Consider the following 26,346-nt stretch of genomic DNA (forward strand, 5'->3'; position numbering starts at 1 on the left):
AAAATCTCTGCTTTTCCACAAGATTTTAGGAAAGTGGACCATGGAAAGGTTAATAACCACTGTGTACTCCCCAGTGAATGTGAATTTTCGTCACTTCACATTCTGTTGGGCTAGTGGAAAGATTGAGACAGAGGGAAAAGTTGAGTGAGAATGTTTAACAAGATACAAAGTCCTTTCATCAAGGTCCAGTAAACGGGTTAAATTTGTGAAGACTAACAAAGCCATGCAGGCCTGAATAAGGTAGCCATGCTATTGAAGTAATGGTTCACTGATAAGCTAAGATCACTAGATGTTAGACTGAAGGACTGAGGAAAAAAAAGAGGAGAGGAACCTCAGAATTTTGAAGTGTATACCTACACTTCAAAATTTTTTTCAGAATATAGTAATTTTTGCAAACCTCAAATAAACTGATGGTTAGTCAGTCTTCCCACCATGTTTGTATTTGCTACTTAAAAAAGTAGTGTCCTAAAATTAATCAGTGCCCAAACATGCTAATTACACAGGAGAATACAGTCTTAAGTAAGTTTGCCAAAGAGTACTACATGATAGCTTTAATTTACATGGTCTTTTAATCCTATGTATTTTTGATCCAAAACTGTATATACTGCTTATTACTGTAAGTTGTCCATGATTTCAATTTTCATAAAACCTAGTAAGCTTTTGCAAGATCTGTTCTAAATATAAGAAGCAAGAATACTGTTTACATGTATAGTTCTAAATCACTATATAATATTAGACTCTGAAGACTCAGAATTTGTACTTGCTCCATGAAGCAGTGGACTCTCAAAAACTGAAGTGTAAAAAGTCACAGTAATGGCATGGTCTTTGCTGTTCTTTAGACTTTGAGGATGCTGATGTACTGTTGGTGGTATTTCTGAATATTGACTAATTTTAAGATACGTGAGCCATCCTCCACCCTCTGAAAATATCAGGGGACAATAGGGTCTATACAGTCTCCTTTCCTCTGCTTTCCTGAATGCAAAAACATGCCTAGTAATCCTAAATTTGAAAGACGGTAAATTAGCTTACAGGAATTATGGAGTGAAGTTACAGTGGTGTTGTGAAGTAATACTGGATTTTGCAGAAATGTGATACAACTTGTGGTTTGTTGCTTTACAGGGTGTCCAGGCACACACACAGTCACTTACTGTAGCAAGTATACTTTCTTAGATGACAGAAATCACATAGGTTTGGATGTTTTTTCTTAAGAGGAGCAGTAGCCTGCCACTCAAAAAGTGCTGAAGTCAATTCCCACCAAAGTCAATCCATCTCTTGAACAATAGCACGCAATAGAGATATTGCTTGTGGTGCATTTTTGCTGTTTATAGTGTTGTCTGTCTGTCTGTGATGGTGGAATTGCTATTAAACAACCTTAAGTCCCTTCTTTGCTTTCTGAGATGTATGTTGCAAAACTTACTGGTTTTTTTGCCACAGTAAGCAACACTGACAGTACCACCTACAACTGGAATATTGGTCTGTAATTAGGGTAAGGTGATTCCTTCAGCATACATTTATGTTTGCTTTAATGGTCAAGTAAAATAAATTCAATTATTGTATGTATTTGGTTGTATATGTTACTGGTCTTGGCAGAGTTACAACCTCAGAGGACTCAGCCCTGTAGTTTTACAACAGTACTGTTCCATATCTGATAGTAAAATTCATTTATCGAAAACCCTTTCTGGTCTCCTTTCACATTTGGCATAAGTGAGGTACATGTTGCTTTAAATAAGCTTTCCAGTTTGATGATAATTTGCATAAATATTCTTAGTATTCATTAGTCATTGCCTGAAACTCAAATATTTATTTACGTCATAGCACTCTTGCCTTTTACAGCACTTTCCATTTTGGATTTCAGAGGCTATCTGAGTTTGCAGAAGCTGTGTGAGTAGCCATTCGTAGAAACTAGTGTTAAAAGAACTTGAGGTTTCCAAAGGGGTTGCTCTTCCTGAAGGAATTGGCAAAAGCTTATAGACAAGCAAACTTTTGAGAGAAAGTGGCTATTCAGTGACTTAATTTTTGGAGGCCACAAAATTTGAAGCAAGAGATGGCCAACAGAGTGCCTTCTTACAGGAGGAGTCTGCAGGTCTCGGCAGTTCTGTGCAGCCTCCCGCATTTCTTTTTTGACAAACAGTCACCGTGAAGTGTTTGGAAGAGGAACTGCCCCAGCATTTTGGCAGCTCATCAGCTAGGGATTGGTGGCCCTGCTGGATGCTGTTCCCACAGAACAGCCCTGGGTTAGCTGAAAATCTGTGCAAAAGGTTTATGTATTTATATTTCTGGTGATTTGTTTTATCTGCAATAGCAGCAGGCTAAACTAGAGGTCATCTCTGTGTGGTGCAGAACAGGTTGCTGAAAAGTAAACTGCAAAGTCTGCATCAATTCGGGCCAGCCAGGAGGACTGTGGAGTGGTAAAAAATAGATACAGCTTGGATGGCAGCAGCAGATTGCGCAGGCTCTGGGATGAGGATCGGTTTTATAAGTTGATTAATATACAGGTCAGTTGTTTCCTAATCCTGGTTTACCTCTTGGAAAGAGAAAGAACACTGGAGGACAACGCAGCGTTCCGCTGTAAAAATAAATAAATAAATAAAATTTCTCCTGGGAGTTCAGAAGGCAGAAAGCACTTTACGAAGAAAATAAATCAATCGCGCGAGCCCGCAGACGAGCGGCGCTGGGCACCCGCCGCTGCCGCCGCGCTGCCCGCCGGGGGGCGCCCCGCGCGCCGCCCCGCGCGCCGCCGCCTCCAGGATCCGGCCATGTGGCTGCTGCGCTCCGCGGCTGCGGGGCTGCTGTCGCCGCCGCGTTCCCCGACCGGGGCCGCGGCTGCGCCGGGGCCGGGGCCGCGGCGCGGGGCGGCCCGGGCGCCGCAGCAGGTGAGGCGCCGAGGGCAGCGGCGCGGCCCGGACGCGGCAGGCGGGCGGCCGCTGGAGCGGCAGTGTCGTCCCCGGCGCCTGCCCGCGACGGGCAGCGGGGCGCCTCGGGGCGCGGAGCCGAGTGCTGCGGTCACACTGGGGCCCAGACGGCGCGGCTTAAGGAAAGCTAACGGGCGCGTTAGACGGGGCGGGGGTGGAATCGGCAATCCTGACTGAAGCTTCGCAGTTTGAGATTGCAATATCCGTTGGCGGCATGTCGAGGGGCGACTTTCCGAGCGAGCACTCGGTGAGGGAAGGGCGGCCCGGTGCCCGCGGGGCTGTGCCATCATGGCGGCGGCGCCCCGCCCCCGTCACCGCGCAGCCGCCCGCGCTCTCCCGGCCGTTAACGGAGGCCGGCGGCGAGACTGGCGTGCGCGCGGACGGCCGCTATTAGAGGTACCCGGCGTACAAAACGTACAGAGAGCATGGGGCAGCAATAGTGCTTGGCTGAGGGGTTTTATTAGCGCTTTCTTATGCGGTGTCTTTATGTGAGTTTTTAATTTTATAACGGCCTGCAGCGGTTAGGTTTTTAGTCCTGACTTTGGATGCTGGGTGTTCCCCTTACCTGTTTACAAACATCGACTGCTGAGCTTTTTTTTTAGGTCTTTATAATGAAAATATTTCCTGAATTATTTTATTTATTTGAATTCTCATTTCCAAATTCTTTCAAAGTTGAAGCTAATTCACCTTTTTCTTAAGCCCTGTTCCAGCTGAATTAGCCACTCTTGAATTTAAGCGCTCTGGAGACTCATTCTCATGTTTGTATCTGCAGAAGAAGTTCCAGTAAGATCTTATGACCTGAACCACGTAAATCCCAAACTCCTGCATATGCTTTTATTATCCCTTTTATAATTAAGCATGTACATCTTTAATTTTGGTGCTTGGTATTGAGAACTACTTCTACATGATTTTGTCCTAGTGCTGTGTGTGTCTACCTTTAAATGTGACACAGTGGCGGTTCCCTTTGTGTTACACTGCAGGCATTCTAATATAGGATTTGCTTAACATTAAAGTTAAAAACTCTGGCCCACAAGTTCACTTTGTACTGTGATATTAATTTTGTGAAAGCAAAACCTCTCCTAGTTTTTTAAGCATGAGTATGGTTAGACATCTGCTTTAGTTTAGCAGAACTCTTCTGGATACCGTGGAAGCAAGCCTGACAGCTAATTCCTGTCTTTTCACATCATCGGTGATGCCAAGCAATCAGTTTGGTTTCTTACAGCATCGGTTGTACCTGCGTGGTCATTTCATCTAATTTTTTCAGTGGCATCTGTACAACGCTATGCACCTCTCCCACTTAAGAAATTAAAAAACAACAGAAATAACTCCAAGATTTGCAGTTCATTGAAGTCAACAGGCCATTCACATTTTGTTAAGTTTTTCTGTTTAGAGGCGAGCTACAGATGACATATAAGGAGGAAAACAGGGAGAATGATGGTGCTAGGTTGGCGGGGGAAGGTTGCATACCTTTAGGGAGCAAAAAACCAGCTTTCTCCCTTGAAGTTTTCCATTTGAATAGCATGAGTTTGTTTAGAGACCAAAAGTTGCCCCACCCACCCCGGGTCCCCTAAAATGAGACATAAGATGTTCTTAGGTTAAAGAAAGAACAAACCAGAAAGTATAACTGAATTAATTGTTTTTCCTTTCTCCTGGAATAAACTAGCCACTGCAGTGCTTTGTGACTCTACTCCAGCTTACTTGCACAATGATTCAGATGAATTTTTTTCTTTTAGTTAAGCACATTGAGAGATGTGTCTTGGCAGAGGTGATTATATTTTTAGGAAACAATCTCCATAATCATGCTCTGCTTATTTTGCTCCTGATACATCAGAGCCCCAGAAACCACTGTCTTAGCTTAGTGGATATGTAAAAGGAGTATTATCAGCAAGTTTTGAATTACCTCATCATGGGTAGGGAAGAAGAGACTATACTAGCCTAACTTGTTTTTTCTCTAAAATGTCTATTACTAGTTTTGATTGCATGTGTTACAGGACCGTGATATCTGAACATCTTAGTATCACTGATACCGAGTTGATTTAAGTTGATAAACTGTGTTTTTAATAATTGTTTTTCTTACTGCTTTTTTTTTCCTTCTATTCTCTGAAGCTAGAAAATAAAACAAAAGGGAAGCTTCAAAGGCAGATTTGTCAAGTTGTTTTGGATCATTTTGAGAAGCAGTACACAAAGGAACTGGGAGATGCATGGACCAAAGTCAGGTCTGTTTTATTTTGGGTGTGTGTGGGGAGTGTGTTCTGTTTTGAAGTGCTTCATAAAATTCCTGCAAGAAATCATAGAATATAACAACTGGTTCTGCTATTTTCAGTTTAGAGTAGCAGTATGAAATAGTAGAAGACTAACAGGGAATTTTTGTTTTTCCCTTGACATGCTTCTTTTTGTGGTGGTTAATCTTCTGTTACCTGTATGTGTGTGCAGTTTAAAGAGAAAGAGACTGCTATCTTACATGTTTCATAAAACCATGGTCGAAAAAGCATCCCTGTATACTTAACAGCAGCTGTTAGCGTTTATTCTACAGCTTTATAGTATGTTAAGAGACTGAGACAAAGATGTTAGAAGTACTTCCCCTGGTTTCTTTCATTAGAAGAAATTGAATTTTAATGGCTCTTTACTTGTACAGAAAGTGACATCATTTAATTTGGGCCTTGATCACACAGCAGCTAAAAAACGGTCTGTGGCATTGAGAGAGGACATCTTTCTCTCCCTGCTAGCTGGTGTTTCTTACTCATAGGAAAGACAGTGAAAGAGCCTTTCAGGAGAAATTCACTGCTCTAGTTTGAAAGGAAAAGCATCTTACATGATCAGAGCCTTAGTAACCATGTGATTACTCTGAGTGCTGTCTTTGTTTAGCATGTTTGGATTAAAAAGTAATTTTAAATAAGTGTCTCTGTTATAAAAATTTAGACACACAGAAGCATAACATTGGATTAGCTGAATAAACTTAAAAGCTATTTTGGATTGCATCGATGCAGTTTTCTCTTTTAAGATAGTGAATACTGCTGAGGAGTATCATACGATACTCCTCAGGCTAAATGTGAAAAAATACAGAGGGGAATTAAAACGGGAAATGGGGAATATTCACAAAACAAAGGTCTGTGAAAAGCGAACTGAAATTTAAACAGGCTTGTTCCTGCCATATAAGCACTGCTTTTTGATTGTCTTCCAGGAATATCTGTTGTCTTAAGTTTTCCTGACCCAACATTTGCAGAACATAAATGGAAATTTAGAAAAGAACACCTGTAAAAAATGTATTTTAGAAATGCACATACACAGAGTTGGCTGGAATGACCCTTACAAAGCCAACGTGATTTTTGTTTTTGTTGTGATTTTTGACAACTGATATGATAGGTCTTCTTGGCCCCTAGGGAAATACTTTGTAGTTACAGCATTAAACTTCATAATGTGTAGGTTCTACAGTCATTTGTTAAAGCATTAGGAAAAACAAATAACATTCTGTTTTGGGAGATAACGTTTTGAAAGGCAGTATTTATAGAAAATAGTGTCTTGTTTTCCTATTAAAATTCTTTTCCTGGATGCTTTTCTTAATCATATCTAATCAAAATGATATGATTCCATTTTAATTTCAGCAAAATCATGCCATGATGAAATTGTTATTCATATGTAAGGAAAGGCTTACCACATTATGGAAATGTAATTTCATTTGTCAAGCTATTAAATAGCTTTTCCTTTTTTTCAATCCAGGGATATACTCACGCACCCCGTCTGCTGGCAGCATGCTGTCCTTCTTAACAAATTCAGTTGGTCCTCAGAGCTGGAGAATACTTTGTGTTTGAGGGGATATCGTCCTCTCTTTCAAGAAGCTTTGCCTTATCTGCCAAGATCATTGAAGTGTTACATCAGTAGAACTCCTAGGAGATTCCCAGCACAGAAACACCAGATTGGTAAACTGAAAGAATATTACCTGCTGAATGCCGCTTCACTCTTGCCAGTGCTGGCACTGGAGGTGAAAGATGGGGAGGATGTTTTGGATGTATGTGCTGCGCCAGGGGGTAAATCAGTAGCTATACTACAGTGTGCCTATCCAGGTAACATACTGAGTTGTTATTAGTTGTTAATACCCAGTCTCTGACTTTGTTTATCTGGGTTATTTTAGTTGTGTTTGCATTCTGTACAAGATTTGGATCAAAAAAGCACCAGCATATGTTCTAAGTAGTCTCATGTTGTTTGGTAAGGTTTTTTGTGATGTCTGTTTACCTAAAAGTGGATGAAAAATGCTGTAGTTCTTCAAATACAGATTATTGCAGACTGACAAACAAAAGGAGATTAGCTCTACATTTTTATTACTCCACTGATTCGCTTATTGTTACTTCTCAAGATATTAGTTAAAAGCATTTCTAGATTTCTTGACACAGGGAGGTAAGTATTCTGCAGTTTTAAAATACTTTTTTTTCCTTTTCCTTTGCTGCTTGTCTGGCCAGTGCTATGCACATAGTGTTTGTAAACTTAAGTGTACAGATGTAAAATGGGACATAAAAGATTAAGGCAGAGAAAGCTTATGGTGAGGAATTGGTCTGTATCAAGTTCTGTGTCTCAATCCACCTAGATGTTGCACAAGGGCACTAAGAGGGTCACAACACATGGGAAGGCAGCAGAAAACCACAGTTCAGTTCTTCCAGGCCAAGGAGTTCAAGTAATATGTGACTGCTCTAAGATTATATGCTAGCTTGGGTAGGTAGTAACTGTCTTGAAATGCTGGCAGCACTGTAGGTTCTAGAGTGAGAAAACTACTATAAACACCTGTGTCCGGAGATTATGGCTGTCTCTCTCCTTCTTCTAGAGGAGTGAGGTGCTGTTTACAAGGTAAATTAAATGTGGCTTGCCCTTTTAAAAGGGTTTGAAAAAAGTACTTATATCCCATGGCTGCTTCTGAATTGTTACGCATGAAAGTGAGTCAGATACAAGGAAGTTGATTCTGACTATACCTCAGCGAATGCTAAGATATACTGTATTGTATTTGGCAAAAATAGAGTATAGGGCAAACCACAGTGTCCGGAGACATCAAAATAGAAATTTTATTAAAGAAAGGAGTGGCCCTCTTTCTAAAGTAAGAGGAAAATGTGATGCTACATGCTGGCCTTGGTGCAAGCAACAGCAGTGTTTCTTCTGAACAGGTGACTACTCTGGCTACATTTTTAAACGTAAATGCAACCAATATTCTTTTGTTAAAATACTTCCGGCTTAATTTTCAAACAAAGAGTTGTAGTGATGGGCTCAGGACACAGAAAACTGAGGTTTTATTTAATAAAAAAGGCGGCTAATTAATTAAAGGCACATACTTTCTTTAGACAATGGTGGAAGGAGACCAGAAAATTTCTTACTTAGCACTGTTCTTTGGATGTGGGTTATGTTTAAAGTTTGTTTTACTTTGGCGGTCTATTACTGCCGTAAGTGTTAGTGGGTTGCTAAGTAGGAACATGTTGAGATTTACTGGGGTTTGTAAATATCGAGCAGTGTTATAATATGTGCAACAACATAAGCACATGGGGTGTGAACTCTGTGATGGTCCTGGAAAAATAGTAAAACTTGTGACATTGTTTTAATTCCTTATATTTGTAAAAGTTACAGAGAATGTTTACTTTAGTGAATGATACTTTATTTAGAATGTTACTTTAGTTTTTAATTTCTTAAGGTCAGTTTCACTGTAATGAGTATGATGGTTTGAGATCAAGATGGTTGAAACAGACACTAGAATCCTTCATCCCAGATCCTTTGATCAACTCAATAACTGTTTCTAAACTAGACGGCAGACAGATTGGAGATCTCAATCCTGAATTATATGACAAGGTAACATTATTACATATTAGCCAAAGGTATTTCTGTATTTTACTTCTATCTTTCCCTATGCTGTTCTCTTTTTTTTTTTTCAAGACCCAGTAGAAATATTTGGCTTATCAGGGGAAACAAGGTCACAAACAGGCTCTGCAGAGCCTGAGGAATCACTATATGAAGCTTATTGTGCATTTCTTGGTGTGTTAGATGATGTTAACCATTTAATCTTGGTAATGAATTCTGAAGACCTTATCACTGTGTTCTTTGCATGATGTGTAGTTAGGAAGGGGGAAGAAAGAAGCGTGAGAGTTACTCAGGTGGAGGATGCTTGTGGAGTAGTAATTTTTGCAAATTTTTTTTCCTTGATGACTCTACAAAAACATTTCAAAATAATAAATAGATATTTTTTGCCTGTAAAATGGAGAATAAAAAAGCAGTCTAAATGAATTGAGTAGATTTTGGCATACACTGTTCAGAAAGTGGATTTTTTTATTGTTAATTATCTTGTTTCCTCATATTGGTTGTATAGATACTGGTGGATGCTCCGTGTTCAAATGACAGAAGTTGGTTATTCGCTTCTGATATTCAGCAAGCTACACTTAGGCTAATACAAAGAAAGGAGTTATCTTCTCTACAATTACAGCTGCTAAGGTGAGATGTGCAAAGAAAAGCTATTAAAGGAGCTTCTTCTAGTTAATGAAAATGATATGGGGGCAAGATTTGTCATGTTTAATATCCAAATCCAAGTTTCACACAATGACAAGAGTAAGTGAAGAATATCTTGTTGCAATTGCTGTTTAGATGGAAGTTAATCCAGGCTAATTTGAATATGGAAATTTTGGGGGGTAATGTAAGTAGTGAGGTCTAGATCCTCTACTAACATACTGCTTTGCAGTTCTGTTAACTCACTTATTAAAATACAGGTCCATTTATAGATGTTTCAAAACAGCCTGGTACCTTATCAAAATACTCTCTGTGGACACAGCTAAAATGGTTCCAGAAATATTCCCCAGGTGAAGCAAAAACATGTGCAGAATTTTTAATAGCTTTTTTTTTTAACCGTCTGAAAAAGTAGCTAAGCTGGGCATTTTTTTTCAAGCGTGTTTCTTTCTTATTCTTCAGCAGAATTATCAAATGTGGTTCTTTATTATAGTCTATTTGATCACAGAGCTGTCAGTCAATACTGGTTACCAGCTGATCATTAGATAACGCTGCTGCAGAATTTGTTTTCTGGCCTATTTATATGAAGAAGTTGAGTCTACTGTTGCCCATTGTTACTACTTGAATTTAATACCCATTTTAGTGATTATAGCAGGAAAGACTACTGGTTGTAATTGATAGGGTATTGCTGTCTTCCAGGCTGGATGACTATTAAAAAAAGTTTGTTTGTTTGTTTGTTTTTTTTTAAATAAAAAAAAAAAAAAAGATGGGGACCTGGAGAGCTTTTTTGTTTGCTTTTCAGGAAAATCCACCCAATAATCCAAATCAAAGTTGTAATGTATTATACTTTTAAATGATGCCAGCCATAGGCTAGCACTCGTGAAACATTTGAAGCACTTTCTTTTCTACAACATGAAAAACTGTAACACGGCTTCTCCTTGATACCTTCTATACTCGAGTATTTTTTGTAAAGTAACAGTCATGCTTGAAGTTACTGTCCTGTGAGTCTTGCCTTCAGTCTCATGAAAGTTCATGTTTTCTGCTTGCTCGTAACTTTCAGTTTGAAAATGAGTACAATGTTGCCTATAACTGACTTCTTAAAAAAAATTTTACAAAATGAACCAATAATAGTAATAATACACAATTATATACGAAAGTAAAAATGTTTTAGGAGTTAAATTAAAGTAGAATTATGCTTCCTTCCAAAAACAGTTTCTGGAGCTATTATAATGCTGTATAGGTATTGATAAAGTAATAAACTGTTAAGTGCGTCTCAATGATTTACCTTGCAAGTACCCATCTGTCAAAGCAAATTGAGGGAAAAATAATGTATTATTTCAACAACAAAAAAAAGCTTTTATGGGAAGTTCCCATTGCAGCAGTTCAAGATAGTTTTGCAAGACTTGAGTCAAAAAAGCCCTAGCAGAAGCCTATGATTTATAACAGAAATATGAGTGTCTTATTGCAGTAATGCGTCATGTCACTTGTTTCCTTTGAAGAAATCAATCACATTTAAAATACTGACCTCTTTCAGTTTTCTCTTTTCAATATTTGTCATATAAAATCCAATTTGTGAACCTCTAACGCAAGAAGGCATATATCATGCAGTGAAATTTTGAAAATTTACATAAATCACTCCAGATTATAAACCTGAAGTGGAGAACTGTTGACAGCAGGACCCTTGTTTTAAAAAAGGAAACATTCCTGTCACCTCAAATCATATTTAATTGAATTGGTCCTAAATCTAGAAGAGAACTTTGCTTCGGTTGAAAGTATGCTTTACCGTAGCAGTGGCAATAAGACAAAATGTTTTTGATAGGTAACTTGAAGTAAAAGGATGTTAATTTCCATTTTTGTCACTCACTGTAGGTGTAAGTAGTTATGTAGATTCAAGAGTCTATTGTTACGTGCATGGGATTTTTTTGTTGTTGTTGTTTTTAAGATTTTGGAGCATATGAAAGAATGGTTAGATTCAAGATATAAAGATTATAAGCTTTATCTAGTAAAATACTTGACATATACTTAGTAAATGGTATAGCTGTGTTCTGGATGTTTATGGTACTTTTTATCTGGTCACATTAGAATGAATTCACAATACTAATGAAGCCTCAGATCCTGAATGTAAGTGAAAAACAGAAATGATAAAATCATTTTTATGGCCAGTGTACATAATTATAAATAAAAAATTGGGTTTGAATCCTGGCTCCGATACTTTGATAATATTTGGTAAGGTTGAACCAATGCACTAATCCAGCTATGCTACATCTTGTTCGAGTCAGCTTACGCACAGTTAGCCGTGATTTATCTGTTCAGATTACCTTGTGCTTAATGCTCATGGACATTTCTCTCCTCAGTTCTCATATCTATAAAACAAAAATAAGTATAAATCTGTATCCCAGAAATTTTCTTTAAAGTAATGTAATAAATATTGTGCAATTTGAAGATGAAGCTTAAAGTATATGGGCCAAGTATTACTTTAGCTGTAGTACTTAAATATAAGGAGCATATTCAAAGAGGGAATACATACACAAGAGGGGTGAAATGGAAAAGAGAGTTTTATTTTCATTTCTGTCAAGTGACATTTAGCCCCAAATTTGGCTTTCCCTCTTTCTTTTTAGTTATGGAAATGTTTCACTTGTAATTCACTTGTCGTCTTGCATTTTTTTAAGCAGATCAGCAGAATAAAATTTGAAATGTAAATAAGTAGCATAAATACTGAAAAGCAAATTATAAGCAGTGAGGGCACCACTGATTTGAAGGAAATTGAGATTATAATGATTGTTAATGCCATAACCAAAGCATCCCTGCTGAGTGCTATAATATAAGAACACACTGCAAATCTTGTTATTATTTGGAGTGTTCATGCAGAAAACAAATTGCAAACTAAGTGAGGAATGGTCATTTCCTCTTACTGAATGCTAGCACAAAATGCAGTGATACCGATAAGTGAATTTACCAATGGTATCAGTTCTCAGATAAAAATTAAACTTAGGGTTGAGTGCATAATAACTTAATGGTAAAACTCTTATGGATGTTGTAATTATTCCTAGACCGACCAGTTATTGCAGCTGAAAGAAACTGTGTTAGGGTTCAGCTGAAAAAAATCCCAAACATAATACAATTTAGAAAATGCAATGAAGGTGTTCACACTACCGTGACTGTTTTATATACAACATCCCAGAGTAATTAAACAGTTATAATTAGTGTGCAATAGAGTTCTGGTCCAGAGGAGCTCAAACTAACTTTTAAAGATACGCCGTGTCTGACTTCGTCCCTCCCTCTCCCCTTTTTTTTCTTAGGAGTTTACTACAGGGCAGATGGTTAGTTTTGAATAGGTACAGACGTGCACACGCGCACACAAAGTTAACAGGGTTTCAGGGGATTCTAGGTGCATAAGAAATTTGAAGGATCCTGAATATTCTGTGCTTTGAAATTACTGGTGGCAAAACAAGCCTGCACCTTGTTTTTATTTTCTTAGTTGATTTGTTTAGAGTTGTATGTGTTCTCATTTTTCAGAACTCAGGGTGAAGCATTATATTTGTGTTGAGAAAATAGGGAAACACTTTATTCTTCCTAGTTAATGAAAAGTTTGAATCCCTGCATTGCTTATAAATATATAAGGAACAATGTCTGGCTGTCCATTATATATGTATCTTCTTTTATATCCCCTGTGCAACTGGAGTGCAATGGCAAGGTATAATGCATTAGAACTTTATTTTGCTTTGAATGTCAATCATAACATATTATTTGTAATTGCTGATTTGTTCTTTGTAAGAAAAGGTTACCAGAAAGGGGGGGGGGGGGGGGGGGAGGAGGAGGAAGGGTTGTGCACATGTTTTACTTGGAAGAAAAAAAAAAACCCTCAACTTGAATATTCTGAACTTAATTTTCTGAAATACTAGGAACTTACACTATTAGTTAATGTCAAATGTAGGTAAGCAGGTGCTGTGCAAGCACCGTCATAAAGCTTCTGATCTATGTTTGTCTTGGTGCTTCAGTCCTGGGCTTCACTGGAGCAGAGATTGCTGATCATGCAATGGTCCGTGGTATATGAAAATTAGTGACATGGTCTCATAGAGTAATTCACTTTTTTTTTTTCCCTAAAAGAACATCTTTTTCATGCAATGTGTATTAAATACTGGGAATTACTGAAAAAAACCTGATGTTCCTCCCTTACATATTCAGTGTCACCTCTATATTTTCCTTGAAATGTAAAGTTTTTGACACATACTTAGAAAAGTAATCACAAAGCTGCTTCTACTTTTTATTCAGTGTACTGTTAATTGTTTTTTTGTTTTGACAGAGGCAAAAATTGTTTAAGTAGGCAGAATACCACTGTATCATTAGTAAAATTAATGCATCACCTAGTAATACAGTAGAAGTTAGGGTTTTAATTTGTTTCCTGCATTAAAATTCTTCCTTCTTTAATTATTCTGAGCATTTACACAGCTAAACGTACAGTATCTTAATTTAGATACATTACTGTGGTGTATGCACTGAGTAGTAATAAATATCTCTTACTGTAATTTTGTTACTGTATATTGCCATACATAATTTTTCCTGCATGTGGTTTTGGCCATTGCTGGATTTGGTGTTTTGAAAGGTAAATATTGAACTCCTTTTCCAACCTCTGCTAGCCTGAGCAGTGTACTTCTCTCATACAAGACATGCTTTGCAGTTAGTCACCTCTCTTTTACCGGATGATCGCGATGTTCCTGGTGAAGAAAATCCGTAGGACATATCCTACCTTTAAATGAATAAAACACGGTTTCGCATATGTACTTGTTCAGTCCAGATTTTGTCAACAGTGGAGAATTTGCCTTTGCTTCAGACATTAGTGACATAGAGCTACCACCTTCCTTGTTGTCATTGTAACCCTCGTAGGCCACAGTTAGGAGCAGTGAGATGACATCCATTTCAGGAGGACATAGTCTCTGCTGTTGTAAATCACAGCTGTGTGTTTCTTCACTGAGGTTCTTAATGAGGACTCCCTGTTGGTCACAGCTACTTGAGGGAAATTCCTAACTGTAGGTAAAGCCTGAGTTCAGTTTGGACAGCAGCATAGTGATGGTGACATCAGCTACTTAGAGTGATTTTGGTGGTAATTATACTTCCCGTGTTACTATATGCCACATGAGAGAATTCTGAAAATCCCATTTGTGATCTGTGTTGGCATATTCAGTAGCTATATTAAAGCAAATCTCCTCTTTTGTGAAATTTACTCTAAAATGATCATTCTCTCCAAAATGTTTTATTTTTTTCCTTCTTTGGAAAGATGTTTCTGGCTGTAAATAATTCCCCCCCCCCCCCCCCCCAAAAAAAAAAAATAGTTTAAAAAAGTGCAAGAAAATTTTTGGCATAAATGAATGGGTGAAAAAAAATTCTGTTTTGACTAAGACAAAAAGAGCCTTTTTGGCACATGGGCCTGTAATGATGAAATAAAAAGGAAGATACTCTCAATCAGCTAGTTGTACTGTGCAGGCAAAGTGATCTAGTTTTTTTGTGCTTTGTTACCGATGAAAGAAGAAAATTCAGTCTGAATGTTCTCAGGAAAAGCAGGGAAGGTCTGCAAGGAAGGACTTTTTTCTTTTTTTTTTTTTTTTAACTTGCCATCCTAGATGTTTCTTGAGGTTTTTAGTGTCTGGCGTTAGAAGGAGGATAGGGCTGCATGTCATGGGGAAAGGAGAAATGCAATGGTCCCTTCAGACTTCTTGTGACTAACATGTCCATCTCCAAGTTTGCGGGACTTGTAGAAAGGAGCTCCATGGGGTCACGCTCTGGGACATTTTGAAACAAGCTAAGGGAATTCGGAACTGAGGTAGCAGAAGGAGAGAGGTGGCTTGAGGAAGGAAGTACACCGTTATGTGTGGAGAAGGGAAGAGAGCGCAAGTAGGGAAGGGGGGAGAATCATGTTGAGGATTACTCCTCTGCACCTTTTAACTGTTTCCCCTGAATTTTTCCTCTTGTTCTCCTATAGTGGACCATTAAATTTATTTGCTATTCATAATCACTTAGTCCTTTAGTTCCACTGGGAACTCATTGGAACTGCAGCTGTTGAACTAACACATTTTTTGTGGATTGTATGGATGATTCCTTCTTTAACCACTTTCTACCTGGAAAAACTGAATGGTGATATAGAGTGCTGGCCTGCGGCTCCAGAGTCAGTGCTGTTCAGGGTGTCTTGCTAGGCAAAATGTTTCCCTCTTTCATGTTTCCTTGTCCCTCAGGATAAAAAATGGTTAGCTAGCCACTGACTGGACAGTGAGCCTTTAATTTTCATTCTAATTTCATGTGCTTAAATGTGCCATGTTTGTTCTATACCATTCCCCAAAACACTGTTGACTGCATTGCTGGCCGTATGCGTCTTTTGTTTTTATTTTCTGTAGAGGCTGTGCCAGTAGAAAAGAAGTAGAAGATTCTTTGGCAAGAGAGCATGATGCCTGATACTAGTGGAAGAGAGACAAGTCCCAGGTCTGGTTCCTACTCCAAGGACTTGCTATTTATTTTGTACAAAAAAATTGTTAACTAAAACAGTGAAATAGTCCTTGGAACTGGAACTGGAGCAGAGGACTCTTATTCTTCCAAGTAGGTGCCCAAGCAACCTCATTTGAGAAATATGCTTCCTTTTATCTTGATGCATTTTGGTAGTAAGTGAATCTTTACCTTTTTTCTGTAAGTAGGATTTTAGCAGAGAAATAGGGAGTGCCTTTATTTTAGAATAAAGAATAGACTCCAGTCACAGCTGAGCTGTTTTCTGGGCTGATGGTTGGTTTGAATCTCCTTACAGAGAGAAGAGCAAATGCTGTGGTGGTTGTTGTGGCCCCGCCTCTTCTTCTGTCAGAGATGTTAAAATGAGTAGGCGCTGATTTTAACTGCTTCCTGGTTTTTAAGCCTTTGATAGTGCCCTATGAGAAATATGGATCAAGTACCCCCTGAGAGGTGGCAGAATGAGGTTTATGGAATTCATAAATGAATGAATGAACAAATAAGCTACAAAACAGCTAAGTAGTTGTTTGGGGATCAGTTTAAGCATAAGATACACAGATGTTGCTGTAATACTACCTTTAGTCCTTTTAGTGTATACACGTGCATAGTAAGCTCTAATGAAAAACACTAGGGATGTGTGGCAAAGTCTGTAGTGGGCTTCAGAGCTCTTTTGTTCTCCCTTCCCTTGCTGAGAAGGCTCTGCTTGGACTATATATGTTTTTCTTGTTTTAAATAACTAAGTTGGGAAGAAGGAGCAAAGGGAGCAGACTGGGTTAAAGTAAGCAAAAACTTTTCCTTCAGCTTGGACATCTGAAAGTTTGCAGGGGAAGAAGCTACTTCTGGGTTGACTAAATTGGCTGAAGGGTTGAAGGTTTGTCACTGCAGCAGCAGTGGAATGGCAGCTGGAGGCTGTCCAGCTGAAAATAGCCTTGCTGTTAGTGATACCACCCAAGTGCAGACCCAGCATGTAAGCTTGCAAGGCATCTGCAACATTCAGGGTGGGAGCAAAATTCTTCAGCGTCACATTGGCACTTGTGATTCTTAAATCTGAGAACAAGAAGTAAGCTCATCTGTTCCTATTGCAAGACTGCTATGCATCTGATATTGCAAAGGGTGTCTCATAGCCTTTTGTTAACACAATGATTGCCTCAGAACTCGCCATACATTAAAGGAGAAGGCTCACTAATGTTGAACTGGAAGTTCAGTGTTTTTATTAGACGAGTTTAAAATTATTTGTTCTGAACATGTTATTTATCAGTGTTTTCAGAGCAAATTTTGACGAGAGCGAAACAAGTGGGGTTTATTTTTTCCTCTTTTCTTAGGTGGCTGTATTTATACTTATTTGTTCTTATTTTTACACTTATTTATACTTAGGTCTAATGCTGCAAGAAAACACGGTCACTTCCTGTTACTGTCATTACTATGTTGTTCTGAACTGTGCTGTCTCTCCCCAGCAGCAAAGCTTAATTAAAGAGAAGAGCAGAGATGGTGTAATGCCTGGGGCATGGAGAGAATACTTGAACTCATATCAGTGTCTCCTGTGCACTTCTGCCATTGACCTTCACCAAAGTATTAAAAAAGGGTTATTTTGATGCATGAGATGGGATGGGATTTCCTTATCGTTTTGACTTTGGCTTGGGAAAAACAAAGCAAAACCTTTAAGATACAGGCCGTGTGACTGTGATGTGTCTGGACTCTTTTAAGAGGAAGAAGGAAATGCATGATGTCTTTAGTCAATAAGAAGAATGGGATTCAAGATAAAAGGAAGCATGTACTTCTTGAATGGCTTATAAAAGGGTTGATAATTTTATTCTGATCAGATATTAACTAGGATACTGAAAAGAAATACATCCCAGTTGCCAAAAGATGGCACTGTTGAAGTGTTGCATTGTTTTAAACTTGCCCTAAAACCTATGTAGTCTTTTACTTTAATATGGAAAAATGGTTAAATGAGCAATGTAATTAATGGCCCTTTGAGTGGCATGCAGAATATACACCCAAGCATAGGAGGAGTGGGCTGGACATGCAGGTGCTTGCTGTAGTATGAAATAGTATACCATAATGTTTTTATATCCAGTTATTATATGCCTATTTTTAAAAGGATGTTTGAAACACCAAGACTTTAAAAATGATCAAAATGGCAACCTATCATGTTGTTTAATTTTTTTTCAGTGTGAAAACCCCCCCTTTGGGATTCTAGATAACTACATTTTAGTTGCATGTGAAAGTGTATCAGTTTAAGTCGTCATGTGGCTGTAGAGTAGTCCTTTTTTCCTAAGGTGCTAAATAATCATATTGCTCTATTTTACCTAGTTTATTTTTAGCATCTCACTCCTCCATTGTTAGATTTAAAATAAATCCTGAGAAGTAAACTAAATAAAAATGTTTTAAAATAATATATTGCTTTAAAAAACCTTATCTAGCATTCTTGCAATGTGAGGAGTTAGAATAGATTACCTTAATACATTTTTTTATACCGCTGGCTTCCACAGTAGAATAATGTGTGCTGTTGAATCTGTTTCCAAAGACACATCCTCCAGAAATATATGAATAAAGTGGAATATTCATTTAGAATGAAGAGAGGAGCAATCAGCATATGTTCAGTTGTTTTAGAGTAACTCCTGAATGGGATGACCACCACCCTCTTAGCTAGTTCACAGCTGTACTCTTATGCTTATATGCTAGAAGAATTTGAGTGTGGCTTCAGTGACCATAAAGTGGTAATGTGAGTAGTTTAAAGCAAGCGGAGGGGAGCATGACGAGCATCAGACAAGTTCTACAGAACGACATGCAGGTGAATCTCGATCTAACCTTCAGTGTTCCTGCTATTGCAATTCCAGGCCACCGATGATTTCAAAATACCATTAAACCTATTAGACTCTTTGATATTACAGTGGGTCTCCGGAATTGTGATATGCTGGTATTTTCTAAAGTTGCATTCAGTAGCCAAGAGAAGAGTTGACTTTTTAATTCAGCGTGTATGTCTTCCTGTACCAAATATACCACAGTGCTTGCAGTTTTATAATGTAATGACATCTTTTGCATAATGTTTTACATTGTCCCCTGGAAGAGGTAACCTTGGCGATCCTATATACAGGCCTTTCATATTAAATAGGTCTTGTAAATGAACTGTGTTGGATTTTTTCCAATTTTAGTCTTTTCTGCTATGCCTTGACTATCTCGTACTTCTAAAACAATAACCCCATGTTTCTGCAGTGATATACACGATTGTATATACCACTGAGTTATACAAGTCAGCTGATGACAGTGGTGCTTCTTCAGGATCTTGATAGCAAGTAGTAAGTTTACTAAGTCCTACTAAAACATAAAAAGTTGTATGGAATGGTGGATATGTCAGGGAGGCTCTGGTGAGTTTCCTGTCCCTTTAGTATGTATTCTCATGTTTCTCCATGTGAATCTTAAAACTTTACAGTATTAGTCTCTGTAATATAGAAAATTCAGTATGATAAATGGATGTACTTCAATTTAAAATGATGAAATTAAGTATAACTAGATTTATAATTAAAAATGAACCTTTAATGCTTGTGCAGTAAATATGGATAAGGATATCTGTACCACTGAGAAAAGTAATTACAGATTAATTATCTTTAAACAACGTATTTTGACTTTAAACAATGTATTACAATAAAAGGAAGGTGAAAATAATATCCTAGGGCTGCCCTCTGTAGCATCCATTTTAATCGTTCTGGATGTGGAGCCCAGTTTTGGAAGTTACAAAGTACCATGTAACAGTAACCAAATTCCTTCAGCTGGGGGTTCAGCTTTAACTGAATATTCTGCAGATAATCAGGATGCCTAATATATGAGGAATATTACATTCTTAGACACTCTGTGTAGTCAGTCATAGTGGTGGCGGGTTCCCACACATGTCAGTAAGTTATACTGCAGCTCTGATATGTCCCTTGGTTAAGCTTGTTTCTCTCCACTCGTTACAGAGGAAGACTGATTTCCTAAATTTATTTGTGCAGGTTCTCTGGTGAATGGTTTCTCTCTCATGCTGCTGATGTGCAGACCAAATTCCCTGAACCTACTGAGCCCACCACAGTATCACCTTGTGACTTTTAGCCCAGCACTACTTCATTTGAATTTTGCAGCTGAGTGCTGAAGGTTTTTCAAAAGCTAAGCACAGCTTAATCAGGGACGGTGATACAGTGACATTGAATACAGCTACAGAAGCAGCTGTTGCTGAACTTGGCAAGTTGGGTAGATACATTGATTAACCTTGCAGTATAAAGTAATCCCTGGTAGATATTTTAACTCATGACTTAGGTTCAGAGTTAAGATAGTTTTGCATTGAGTGACCTGACCTTTTTGCATCGTGGTCCAGTGAAAATTCCCAGGCTAAGCAGGCTTAGAGTTGGTTTGTTTTTGATGCAAGATTTTCAGGATTTGGTTCAGAAGATTATGTTGGTCTTTCCTCTAAATTACTGCACCAGCTGTCTGTTGCAGGAGCACAGTGCTTTTGAAAGCACTGGTGTGCTGTTGTCTTGAACAGTTGTTACTTTATACATGTTAAAAAAGACACCTTTGTAGGTATCTTGGCTTTTCACCCTAAAGCTGTATTTACTTTTTGGTATTTATAGTTTTTCCACTTTCATATGGTAAAAGTATTTTCTCACATCCTTGTTTAAATTTTCGTGTAGTATCTGTTACACATTAGAAAGCAGTTGTTGTTATCAACTTATGAACTTATGTGTGAAAAGTTATCAGCTATGTTACAAGTTAGTACACTGCTTTGGGAATCTGCTGGAGGGAGGGATGTTGTGTGAATGTGAGCACCGTGATTGTCACGCAACGGTATTTCCACGTTTACAAGCCAACTGGCTACTTTCTCATAGCTTGGTATTCCTGTTTATATGGAAAAAGAGTAGAGGGAGGGGGAAATTCTATGAAAATATGCAAAGTAGGTGGTTTCCTTTGTACTCTGAAGATTAGCTAATCTGTGTCACAGAGCATTTATACTTCATCTCTGTTCTCTTTGAGTTCTAATGTGAAAGCTGGAAAGCAAATAACTGTTACAAGGAGAAAAATGCTTTATGATTACCAGGACTGATCTGGGTCTAAGGAGATGGGGGTTCAGGGTGCAGTTCTCTTACTGACTTGCTGCTCACCTTTGAGAGGGGTGGCAGCTTGATCTTCCTGCCTGTCCTGGTTCCTTCTCTGTGAGAAGGGAAGGTTGTTTTTTTGTTTTTGTTTTTTTTCCCCCTTTACCCTTTAACAGTGTAAACTCTTTAAGGAATGGACTGTCTTACACTGTTTCAGTACACTACTTAGGTACTCTAATCTTAAGTGAGGCTTCCAGATACTGTTGTAGTACAAGCAAGAAGGTAAGTGCTCTTTAGAAGGAGTAACTAAACCTGAGCTTCTGCCAACAGTTTCTTTCTCCTTCTCTCCTTGTTTCCCACAATGGCAGAAACAATTGTGGTTGTGGCATTACCCTGAATCCTGGTGCTCCCTTCAGTACTGTTAATAGTGTTGGTTATAAAGTAGTATACATACACATTCTGTTTATATGCTAATGTTCAGGTGTGCAATCCTCTTGGTGTATGAACTGCGTACTGGTGAACTGCATTCACAAATACTTTATTATTGCTTGTATTTGTCTTAAGTCGTGGTTGTGTTGACTTGCTTCAGGATACTCAGGCTGTAGCATTTAATGATCTTTGTGTTGTTTTGGTTGTGTATTTAAAGGTACAGAATTTTCACTGTGCCATACCATTTCTCACTAGAAAACAAAAACGCACAAGTGGCACTTTAGGTAGGCAATGCTGCTCCCTCCCAGCATACAGTGCTGTGGCATCAAATATTAGCCAAAATTCTTAAGAGACACTTTACTGCTCAATCTTCTAGATTAGAAGGCGGTGCTAGAAATTAAACCTTAGCAAACTAATTTCAGAAAGATAGATTAAAAATGCTGGAATGAAAACAAAGCAAACAGGTAGTCAAAAGAGGCATTTAAAAAACTGCTCTCATTTGTCATAGAACAGAATATTACCTAACTTACTGAATCTCTTGCAAGTACTTTGTCAGAAATACATACCATTAGCTACCTGCTCTGCTTTACAATCGTTTTCTTCTGTACATCTGGGCATGTTTTGATTGGTCACACAGGCCAGACAGAAGCAGTGTAAACACTGTCCTTTTAAATGGACAGCTGTAGCGGGAGCAGAACAGATGCAAACAAAGACAACAGGTGGAGACACAGAGACAACTTAGGGACCAATGCTCATGCTTTTGTACCCTGCTAAGGAGTATACGTATGTTTGTGGGTTGGGAGGAACACACAGAAAATCTACTCAGAGTTCAGTAATTCAAATGCATGTGGATATTTGCAGAATTTTAGAAAATTAAATCTGGAAGGGTCGTCAGGAGGACATCTGCTCTGTTTTACTGTCTCAAGGTGACATGATGTACGTCATCCATTACCAGCATTTTTCTAAAATATTCTTAAATTTTTTTATAGATTCTCAGAAAGAACTCAGATGCCTGAGATAAGCTTGCAGTTTTGGGATAGCTTTAGCTAATTTTGGAAGTATCCTAGAATCATGTTCATTAAGCCCAGTTAAACTGAAAATATTCAGACCACCTAAGTACTCTGTAACCTGTTCTTTACCTATAACAGGCTGAACTTGAGCTGCTGTCTCACTTATGCGGAATGTGCTAGCCATCTGCTCACTCTTCATCTTTTTACTGGACTGATACAGTAAAGGCATTAAACACTGATTTTTTTTTTTTTAGCATCTGTTGTGAGAGATCTGTTTGCTTTTGCTGTCTAAAGTTAAGCTAGTATAAAATGCAATAAATTAAATACATAATTTATTGCTTGTTGATTAACGTAACCAGGAGTCATAGAAGAAATGAGAAAGGCATGTGTACACTGCCAGGAACAGAAATTGGGTATAATACACAGGAATTTTCACCTGGGAAGGTGAACACAATTGTATTATCTGAAACAGTCATTTGTCCTGGTGTTTCCTTACTATTTTGGACAGAACTTTTTCAGAGTTGCTTTGATCCTGCTTTCCTGCTTGTGATAAGGCTTTTTTTTTTTTTTTAATTGATTCTTTTCCTGAAAAGGCCCAATCCTGTTAAAAGGTCTTTTCCTCTCGTATTTTTGCTCTTTCCTCAACTTTTTTCATTCAGATATCACACTTAACAGCTCTTCAGCATGTCTCTTGAGGAATTACTCTTTCAGTGTCATTGTTTTTTTCATCTGGGATCTGAATCAGATTCACTGCATTTGGAGGCTGCTCACCTCATCTGATTTGAGGGCTTTTTTTTCTTTCTTTCTTAGTTTGTCTTTTTAGTTTTCCCACATAGATTTTTTTGGTCAATGCAGTAGCGTCAGTAGTATCCACCAGTCTAGACTTATTGTATATGTTTCCATACAGCATGACTGTCTGTCTCTGAGAGTCCATGCTTCCAGAATTTGACCTGCCCTTATGCACAGGCAAGATTCCCTGTGCCACACTTGCAGTCACTTGAGCACTAACCTCGGTGTCTCTGTAGTATGCACAAGTAGAGTAACAGCATTCACCTGTTGAGGTACTCTTGTTGTTTTTGAACAAGAGAGATTTGGTTTTAATTTTGTATTTTAATATGGTATTTGCTTCAGCCCCATGGTATCTATTTTCCAGAAGCAATGAGGTGATCTGTTTATATACTAGCCTGTAAATCAATCTTTGAGCAATTATGTCCTTGGAGCCTTCAAAGTATATGATTAAAAGGGATTATTTTAAGAGAGCACTTTAATAGCAAATGAACTTTTAGTGCGGCTTCCTCTTTCAGTTATGTGCTGTTACCAGGTTTGAGGAATGCTCTTCTGCAAGATTTGAGGGTTTTTATTCCTTACTCTTTTAATTTGCGATAGCTGAATATGGATTGCAGATCTCATTTCCTTACTCTCATAGGCTACATTTTATCCCTGTGAAAAAGACCTTGGGGATCTGCTTTAAAGGAAAGTAAATAGTTTATTTAAAATTAGATTCAGCAGGGAAACTGAAAAGAACTTCTGACATGAAAGTTTCATGAAACTTAAAATCTTAAACCACTATTTTGCCTTTGTTTAGTCAAAATTTATCAACAGGTTAATAGGTGAAGGGCAGATAAACTAACAGACAGTATGGTCTGCTAAATCGTATTTCCTTAGGAAATCAGATAGAAAAGTGGTGACTCAATCAAACCCCTAGTCCTGTCACCTGCTAAGTTGCAGAAATTGCAGAAATGTTTATAAAATTACAGTACCGTAAGTAGTCTAGATTATTAGTGCAAATGTATGTTTGGGTATTTGTTCGCACAAGCAGCTAAGTATTTAACAGGCACTTTTGATGTGGTATAGTCTGGTTTGTATACACAGTTGCAGCATTTTCACAGTTTTGTTGTCTATATGAATGCTTGAAGTACATTCTGCAGCTCTGAATGGATGCTGCTTCCTACTTGTCATTCTTGTGTAAAAATACCTTCAGTTAACTGAGAATACATAAATAAATGAGAAAGCAAAAATGTGTTGCAGGTTGTTTCCCAACTTGCCAATTATATTCTCTGTTAAGAGTCTTTTTTGAAGTTTTTTTTTCTTCTGTATGTTAAGACTTATAAATCTAGATTTATAAATAATTTGTCCCCTCCCCCCCTCTCCCCCCAAAATCCCCCAAATATCTCACTTCTTATGGTGAATATTTTTTTCATTATTTGCAGGTCTGCCGTTAAAGCGTTGCGTCCTGGTGGATCACTGGTCTATTCTACATGCACTCTCTCGAAGGCAGAAAACAGCAATGTAATAAATCTCATTCTAAACTCATGCAGTAATATTCTGCCTGTAGATATAAGTGATATGGGCAAAGCTGTTTCCCAGGAATTCACTCTTCTCAGTGGTACACAAGAGCATGAACTTCTGGTTCTCCCAGAGAAGGAGAAAGCATGGGGTCCAATGTACGTAGCCAAATTAAAGAAAATAATATAATCCACATGATGCCTTTTAGTTTATTATAAGGGATGTATGATTAATTCATATTTTTTCTAATATACTGTGTGTATATGAACTATAGTAGATATCCAAGTCAACTGAATTTAGAACTTTGCAGTTTTGCGTCAGCTGTTCTCAAATGAGAAGGAAGTTAGGAACTTGACTTAGTTTAGCTTACAATTCAGAATGTGTCTTACAATGAAGACTTGCGGGCCTCTGTGAAGTCCTTTTGAAATCCGGGAAACTTTGTATTATTTTCACAGCGATGCTCTGAAATGGACTTTTATCCTAGAATAGTGGCTTCTGTTGTGGCTTTTGCACAGTTTTTTAAAATTGCTTTTTTGGTTTTAGTACAGTGTATCTTTAAATAAATGGTTTGAATGGTGCCTGCCTCTAGGGTCGTGGAAATCCTGCAGTTATTCTCAAACATGTCTAGAAATATGTTTTTCTGTAAGAGCTGATTTGTATGCAGAGTCTGTCATCTAAGCACTCACTGTTCCAAGCAGTGGCAAAACAGGTTTCATATTTGCTAAGTTGTTTACTGGTAAGAACTGCCTTTTGTTTACAGTCATAAAGGTCAGCAGCTATATTGACACCAACTTTTTCTTTTTTATGTTTTTATATTTTATCAAAATATAAATTGAAAGAGTAAATTACATTGAAAGGCCCTTAAAACAGTAGATTTAGATGTGTTTAGCTTTGATACTCAGTTTGTGGCATAATGCAGTATATCTAGCAGGCGATAAAGCACATACTTGAACCAGAATGATTAATAACTCCAATAATGGCACAGTGTTCAGATAATTCTGTTACATAATTATAGTCATAATGAGCAAAACACAGTATGGAGAAGTGGTTTATCCACTGAGTTATGATATGTTACGTGAGTTTATGATGTCACATCTGTGGTGTGCAAGGAGAGTAAGTCGGGTACTAATGTTGTTCTCAAGCTTCTTCAATTCTGCTACACAATGCTATGGATAAATATGGCTCTATAAACATGCATTCCCATGTTCATGCATATGAACATGCAAACTGCTTTTTCATATGTTATTGCCTGCAGATTAAGTGTAAAAACTTGGGATTGAGCAGTACTTGGATTATGCTTATGAGTATTACGTATTAGGTTGTATGTCAGTCTCAAAGCAGAATAGAGCCCTTTCATTCCTTTCTTAGCACAGAGAGCAAAGAGGAGTCCTTTCCTTATTTAAACCTTACAGTAATTGTTTTTAAGGAACCGTGTTTTAAAAGGACGGAGGATTTTCTGATAGATGAGTTGTTTGTGTTGAAATGTGTGTTTTTGTGACTGTGTACATTTATGCATTTCATATCCATTTTGTATGTACATCTGTATATGTATTTAATTATAAGGTTTTTGCAATCACAAACATCATTTGTTAATGCAGCTTTGATTTTTCTGAATATAAAAGGACATAAGTGGTAAATACTGGAAAGATTACCAGGTACCTTGTCAATAAAAGCAGGATTTCTGTCTGTGAG

General features: G+C 38.0%; 1 protein-coding gene across 2 annotated transcripts; it reads left to right on the forward strand.

The window, feature by feature from the left end:
• Positions 1-2,696: 2,696 nt before the first annotated feature.
• Positions 2,697-26,345, forward strand: NSUN3 (NOP2/Sun RNA methyltransferase 3). Of its 2 annotated transcripts, none has more exons than XM_064522354.1 (6): positions 2,697-2,873; positions 5,019-5,128; positions 6,630-6,973; positions 8,578-8,732; positions 9,247-9,368; positions 24,579-26,345. In XM_064522354.1, the coding sequence occupies exons 1-6, from the start codon at positions 2,757-2,759 to the stop codon at positions 24,841-24,843; spliced, it is 1,113 nt and encodes a 370-aa protein (XP_064378424.1). In that variant the 5' UTR covers positions 2,697-2,756; the 3' UTR covers positions 24,844-26,345. The 2 variants fall into 2 exon arrangements, with proteins under 2 accessions (XP_064378424.1, XP_064378430.1); XM_064522360.1 differs by lacking the exon at positions 2,697-2,873 and adding an exon at positions 3,186-3,308.
• Position 26,346: the final 1 nt, after the last annotated feature.

The sequence above is a fragment of the Dromaius novaehollandiae genome, chromosome 1, assembly GCF_036370855.1.
Source record: "Dromaius novaehollandiae isolate bDroNov1 chromosome 1, bDroNov1.hap1, whole genome shotgun sequence".
Lineage (NCBI taxonomy): Eukaryota > Metazoa > Chordata > Aves > Casuariiformes > Dromaiidae > Dromaius > Dromaius novaehollandiae.

Excerpts from the sequence above, each read along its gene's own strand:
- NSUN3 (XM_064522354.1), top strand. The coding sequence starts at position 2,757 with ATGTGGCTGCTGCGCTCCGCGGCTGCGGGGCTGCTGTCGCCGCCGCGT. Across the intron at positions 5,129-6,629 it reads GATGCATGGACCAAAGTCAG|GGATATACTCACGCACCCCG; the intron begins GTCTGTTTTATT and ends TTTTCAATCCAG. Across the intron at positions 9,369-24,578 it reads CTACAATTACAGCTGCTAAG|GTCTGCCGTTAAAGCGTTGC; the intron begins GTGAGATGTGCA and ends CATTATTTGCAG.